Source organism: Telopea speciosissima, chromosome 2 (genome assembly GCF_018873765.1).
Source record: "Telopea speciosissima isolate NSW1024214 ecotype Mountain lineage chromosome 2, Tspe_v1, whole genome shotgun sequence".
NCBI lineage: Eukaryota > Viridiplantae > Streptophyta > Magnoliopsida > Proteales > Proteaceae > Telopea > Telopea speciosissima.
This window is the reverse complement of record NC_057917.1, coordinates 70,253,949-70,261,197: the sequence shown is the minus strand read 5'-3', so window position 1 is coordinate 70,261,197 and position 7,249 is coordinate 70,253,949. Positions and strand designations below refer to the sequence as shown.

The window sequence follows — 7,249 nt, the reverse complement described above, 5'->3', positions numbered from 1 at the left end:
TTTTTTTCTTTTCTTTTTTTTTTTTTGGAGGGGAAATAAAGTTCATAGAATGTTTTTCAACTAAGCACTGGTCAAATTCCCATTTTAGGTAATGTATTCTCAAATTCAGGACAAGAAGTCGGGTCATCATTTTCATTGCATGTGGAGTGTTGCATATATATGTCCAACAAATTCAATAGGATTAGAATTAGGCATTTTGTTCATAGGGTCACATTCCAAAAATATTAATGTAAGTATTTGTATTATATATGTATGGAATTGGATCATCTTGAGAGTCTTGGGTAGACTTCTTTTGTTAGTTGTTTATACAATGAGATTCTCTTTGATAGTTATTTTGGTCCCATGCCTTCGAGGTCCTTACAATTGTAGTTGGAATGTGTTTGATATACTAAAAGTTGATGCCCACATTGGTTTTAGAGTTTGGCTTCTTCCAAATTCTACATTTGGGTCAATTTGGTCAAAGAAAAGTTGCTTTGTCACAGCTCAATCAGGACAATCCCCATTCCTCCCATTGCCTCCCTAATTCTCAAGGCAAACTTGAATGTCCGTGATCATGCTATCAGACATACTATTTCCCTCATCCATGATGGCAATCGCACACACCTTTGGCACGATCCGTGGTTCAACGGCAAGCCTCTTTGTCAAGATAGTCTCCTTGTCTCCAACGCTATGGGTCGCTCTTCCCATGTCAAAGTCTTTTTTTTTGGTATTAAATTGATCATTTATTAGCGCGAGAAAAGTGCGAGGTGTCTAAATTACAACTGTTAGACAACCACGCAGTGGAGGATAATCGCCATTCTGTCCGACTCGCACAGGACAGGGCTTTCCGGGCCAAAGAGTCAACAGTGCTGTTAATCTCCCTCGGAATGAAGGACAAAGTCAATGGTGAAACCTACAATGTTTGAAACTTCCGTTGGCATTGGGGCATTGTTAAAGGACATACACTGTATAAGGTCCCTATTGTCAGACTCAACCTCAATGTTCAGAAGACCTTCAGAGATGTATTGGAGGAGAGCTTCTCGAACTGCAAGTGCCTCACCCTGAAGGACTGAGAAGAATTGTTGAGGATCAGAGATTGCTAATATAGTATTGCCCTTTGAATCCCTGATTATAAACCTGATTCCTCCTTTTCCGTTCTTCAGCGAAACATTTGAATTGAGCTTGACTTTAGGAGGGGAAGGAGGGGTCCAATGAAGAAGTTCTTTGTTGAGGTGGTGTGAAGCCTGCTGGCCCTGGAGTTTAAATGGAGATCTGGTTGCCTTGTTGAATTCATTAAACCCCTTCTCTGCTTGCTGAATGACTTCAACTGGGGACTAAGATTTACCATTAAAGATGAGATAATTTCGAACTTTCCGGATGTTCCAGCAAAGAAAAGAGGCCATTCCTGAAATTTCCTTCAGATGATACTTATTGGCATTTGAGAAAGATCCCAGCTTCAATATAAAATGGGATAGTTGAGGGCTATTTTGAGGTGGGATAGAAGCAAGTCTGGAAGCAAACCAAATTGCCCTGGCGAAGTTGCAGTCCATAAGCACATGATCTGCAATCTCATTCCCCTGTCCGCATCTGGGGGATGTAGAATCAATGTGAATTTGTCTCCTATTTCACGCTGAAACTGTTGCTAATCCGCCTGCACAACACCTCCATAAGAAATTTCGAATCTTGGGAAGAGTTTCGCAACTTCAAATCTTCCCCCAAACTTCATTAGGCACCCGAACGTGATAGGCTGGATTAGATGTAGAAGCAGAAGTCCTATCTTTTTCATCTCTTGCGTTACATAGGAAGTGATAACCTGATTTTGCCTAGTACAGACCATTTCTTGAGCCCACACCTGGAAATTTGACCTTGGAAATAAGCCCAACCTGATTTTTTTCATCGTCAATAAGCTCTGAAACAAAAGTACCTTGTTGCTTAAAATTAGGAAACTGAAACTTGAAATTTGGATTTTCAGGAGTCCAATTATCTTCCCATATTCGAATGAAATCTCCGGTTCCAACAGTCCATAAAAGCCTGACTGAAATAACTTTGCGCCCCTCTAAGATGCTTCTCCATCCCTATGAGGGGGATGATCTTAACTTTACTGCAAGAAAATTTGAGTTAGGATAATAAAACTGCTTGATAAACGTAGCCCATTTTGAGTTAGGTTCCTTCCATAAACGCCAAGTTAATTTCCCCAGTAATGCTTAATTGTGAAGGATTGTGTCGCGAAAACCCAGCTCACTTTTTTGCTTTGAATTACACAGGCGTCTCCATGAGATCCAACTACATCCAAGGGATAGAGGGCTTATCATCATTTCTTTCCCAGTAAAATTTTCAGGCTATTTGACGGATTTTTGAATGATGAGAAGTTGGCAGCTTATAACGTGATGCAACATATATGTTCATAGAAAGAGCAACAGATTTGATTAGCACCTCTTTGCCAGCTTTTGATAGAAGGTGTTGCTTCTAGCCCGACATTATACTTCCAGTTTTTTTCATTTATTTTTTTTAGAAATGCCAAAAAGAGTAGGGAGGCCCAAGTACTTTCTCGGAGCTGTCCCATATAGAATGTGAAGGATATGTGAGGACTAACGTCTAAATTGGGGGGGGTTGGGGGGGGATCATATTTCCTACTAAATTCTTGACATATATCATTTTCATTTTTCGCCGAAGTACCATCACCAAGTTTTAGCTGGAGGATTTTATTATGCAGCCTTCTTTGGACTGTGGAAGCATGGAAGTATTTTGTATTTCAATCCCCACATGTCATTCAATGGATTTTGGATTTTTTATGCCATAGAATTTCCTCCTTCAGTTCTTCTTCTAAGCACTCCCAAACTACCTCTTATCGAGCTTGGGTCATGGCCGTAGGGGGGCAATCGTGAATAAACTCTAATTTAGATCTCTCCTCTCCAACGACAACCGGCTCCCTTCCCCTTTTAGAGGGCGGGCTTGGCCTTGGCGCAATGGTGTAAGGTTGCTCCATTGTGAGCAAGTGGTCATGGGTTTGAGTTTGAAAACATCTTCTGCCTGATAGCATGGGTAAGGCTGCGTACATTATGACCTTCCCTAGACCACGCAATGAGACACAATGGTAGGTGGGCAAATGACTGCCGCGCCCCCCATTAAAGGCAGAAATTCCGCTCCTCGAGATGCCATCGTGTGCTCTCATTGGCTACCGCATGCATGTGGCCCTGCACTCCCCCACAGAGATGAGAGAACACTCCCTTTTCATTGTTTGGACTGGTATGGGCCGACCCAAAAATCGATCCTAAAAAGTGGCATTTTTTTACTCTCAATCATGGAACAAAAACTTGACCGAAACCTATCGAAACCACCGAGTTAACTCGGTTTCCCAGGTTTTCGAGACGAGTTGAAGGGGGATTTTATAAAATCCCTAGATTCGACCGGGTTTCAATGGTTTCGACCATATTTCGGTGGTTTCGACACATATGTCCATCGAAACTAGGGGAAACTTGGCTTGAAACTTAGACAGGTAGGTATTTATGCTAGAAACTGTCATAAATCAGGACAGACACTTAGTTATGTCTAATATCATTTCAGTAAATGTTTTTGTATTTGTATTTCATTTACTTAAGATATTATTCATAAATAAGCAAATACCCCCTATTTGAATCCAATAAAAATAGTTAAAAAATCAAATTTCAAAAGAAAAAAAAAAAATCAACCCCTCAGTTCAAGAACAAAAATTGGATTTTCGATGGCAGGTGCAATTTTCAACTTTCTAATGCTAGGGTTTTTTTCAAATCTAAAAATTCTATAAATCTTAATATGACAAAATATTACTAAAAACCAAAAGTCCGGTAAAATATTCATTTGTTTTGATGTCCAAAAAAATATTTTCATTCAGAGCGATTTTGACAGCATTCGTGCACACTAAATTAAGTTTGACCGGTACATAACTCATTCAATATAAATCAGATTTAAGCAATCTTTGACTTATTGGAAAGCTATCAAAATAAAGCTTTCTAACAAATCCAAGATTGCTTAAATCTCATTTATATTAAAAGAGTTATGTTCCGATCAAACCTTATTTGATATCATGTCCAAAAACAATATACAGTATCAAACTTGGATCAAAACCACAAGTAATATTTTTAGTGTTCTCTATGTGAAACTAATGCATGGATTGAGTTAAAAATGTCAAAAATAGGCAGCACAACAAGAGTCAGGGGAAAAAAAACAACTTCTAGGTCTCGAAACCAAGGTTCGAGTTAGCCTAGAGAAAGTCCCAAGTTTCGATTGAGATATGGTTGAAATCGAGACGAACTCGTTTTCTGGCTAGTCGAAACCCGAGTTCTAGAACCTTGCTCTCAATTATTGCCCGATTCAAACCCGATACAGGCTGATCTGGACCAATATCGATCGAAACCAATCCCAATTGCTAAAACTTTGGTAGGAGAGAGATTGGATTTTTTGAAGATAGAAGGAGTTGAGGGAAATCTGTAGCCTGGGACAAATTACAAAAACTAGGTATTTGGTGTTTAAGTGATCTGGATTGGGCCGGATCAGTCGTCCTGGATCGATAACCGATCCAAAGCCTGATTGCAATTCCCGACCCAGGGACTCAGGGATTGATATCGGCCATTTGGCCTCTGCCGATGTCGATACGGATCGACAGATCCGACACCGATTCCTCAAACCATCCACATTATATGATTATACCGACCATCAACGTGAGAACAATACTCCCCTTCCGCTCTTCTCAGATTCTTCTCTTCCCTTCCATATCGCTCTCTGAATTCTTGCAAAGATGACGATGGGTCCTCCTCCGCCTCGAAGCCCTAACCCTTCCAATCCTGATACGGAGCCCGTTGACGACGATAAATTGAGAGCTCCGATGGGTCCTCCCCCGGAAAGAGAGGCGTCTGAGAACCCTGAACCTAGACCTACCTCTGATTCTACTCCGGGAGAAGCCCCTAACATTGCAGTTCCTTACACTATTCCACTTTGGAGTGAAGCTCCCTGCCATCCTTTCTCTCTCGAAGTTCTCAAAGAAGGCCATATTATTGACCAATTCGATGTGTAAGTGATCTCCATACCCTTCGACAGAACTTCTGCTCAATAATGGACTATGAGGATGGCAAAAAACCAAAGAAAGATTATGTGTTTAGCTCAGTCTCTCTCTTACTTCATTCCTTCTCTGATTATGGATGCTATTTTGAAAATTGAAACATTAGAGGTGACGAATTTTTATTATATTCATGAAATTTTCATTTTCCAAAATTTAGATGATATTGTGTTACCTTTGAACAAAAAGTAAATGATGAAGCAGGGAAGTGGACTGGAATAAAATTCAATTAGGTGGAGTTCTACAAATGCGCTTTATTAAAAAAAAAAAAGAAAAAGAAAAGAAAAAAAGGAAGGGGCTTCCCATTTGATTTTTCTGGCTTTACAAAAATCTAAGCTTTAGAATCAATAGTTGGTTGAGAAGAAATTGGAAATTGGTTAATGAAATGAAGACACTAATTTGCATTCTGTCTGCGTGAATAGCAGCTCTATTAAATTTTTAATCACTGATGATGCAGGTCCAAAAAGGGGGCTTACATGTTTGGGCGTGTAGATCTTTGCGACTTTGTCCTTGATCACCCAACTATTTCCCGATTTCATGCCGGTAAATTTATTTTCCACTGTTATGCTTTGAAGTTGGTTGGATTATTCTGCATTGTAGTATGTAATATGTTTCCAATTAATTTTTCATATGCTGCATTTAAACCTCTGTCGAATAATAGACTTTGATATGCCTGGGAATTGACATCTAACATATCAATCACCTCTTAGCCATGATGAAAGGTCCTCTTAATTTATGAAATAATTGATCTCACGCAGTATGTAAAGATTCTTGGATTTTTCATTTGACCTGTTATTGCAGCATGTTTTCTGCTTGAACAAACACTGGCATTTTTCTGCTTATCTTACATTTTACATCAGACAAGTCTGATTGTAAAATATGCTCTTCAGTGTCCACAAAGCTGAAATAAAGGTCAATCTGAAGTCATTCCCATACTCAAATCCAAACCCAGGACAGGTAACATAGTGATGTGCAAGTGTTCAACTGAGGACTTTGGTTGTGATAAGCATCAGTATGAGCATTGACAGGGAGGTTGACTTTCACATGTCACGTAGCATTGCTAAACATGTTTTCAACGAAATCTAGTGTCCAAAGGTGAATCTGTTACAGGTGTAGTGGTTTTATGTCATGAGTTGTTGGGTGAATGATTCTATTAATTTAATTACTTAACTAGTGGTGCCCTGGTTTAGGGGAGTAAATCATGAAAAACAATTTATTTATGTAATTTCATTGCGTATTCCACTTCCATAACTCATAAATGGACATGGAAGCAAAAAGCATGCAGGGACAACAATGAGCATGCACATAATATATGATATGTATATGTAGGAGACCCTGTGGAAAAAACCTGTCTGCAATGGAAATTAGAGTGAGGTTTGTAAGGTGCATTCGGGTTTAAAGGACTGAAATTGGGAAGACCAGAGTTTGGGTTCAATACTGAAATGGATTGTAGGAGGTCTTAACTGAAAGAGCTTAGGTTTGGTTATATGTAGTCTTCCGAAAATAGGACTGAACTGAGATGTCAACTGATTCTTAAAATTAAAATTTAAAAACATAAGCTTGTTGGCTGCACCATAAAAGAGAAATTATGGGTAATGTAGGTTAGGATGATGGTTGCATATGCAGTGCTGTTTGAATTTTGGTGGAACCAGTCCTAGAATAGGAGATAATTCTACTAGGAGCCAAATAAAATCAAGTTCTGGTCAAGCCTGCTGTTTGGGGCTGATTAGGGGCTGTTTTAGGGCAAAATTAGGGTTTAGGATGGGAATTTGGGAATGGGGTTTATATGATTTTAATCTGCAGGTCTAGGGGGTCATTATGATATAAAAATATCTGAATTTGAATTAGTTTTAAATTCCTGCAGAAATTAGGGTTAGAGTTTCGGGTTTTAGAATTAGGAAAACAAACAAAACTAGGGTTTTGAGTGGGGGTTTAGGGCTAGGCTTGGGATCGAGTTTAGGGGGCTGTGGGAGGGAGGTTCGATCCTAATATGGGAGAGTTTTGATGGCCAGAAGTGGGGAATCTGTAATTTTAGGGTTTAATGGCTAATGGATGGTTACAGAAATTAGGGTTGGGACTGGTCAGAATGGGCTGCAAGTCTGGACGAGTGGAGGGGTTGGTTTGGGAAGGTTGTGATCTGATTTTGGTGAAACACAGATGTAGGATAAAGGCTGGGTA

General features: G+C 39.5%; 1 protein-coding gene across 2 annotated transcripts in view; it reads left to right on the top strand.

Annotated features, from left to right (window-relative positions):
* The first annotated feature begins 4,704 nt into the window (after positions 1 to 4,704).
* Positions 4,705 to 7,249, top strand: part of LOC122652436 (kanadaptin) — a 47,609-nt gene continuing 45,064 nt past the window's right edge. For both annotated transcript variants that reach the window (XR_006331598.1, XM_043846171.1), the window contains exons 1-2: positions 4,705 to 5,025; positions 5,529 to 5,614. Coding sequence is in view for 1 of the 2 variants with exons in the window: in XM_043846171.1 (XP_043702106.1) it covers positions 4,754 to 5,025; positions 5,529 to 5,614 (358 nt within the window). In the remaining variant the exon portion in view is untranslated. The remainder of the gene's footprint in view (positions 5,026 to 5,528; positions 5,615 to 7,249) is intronic.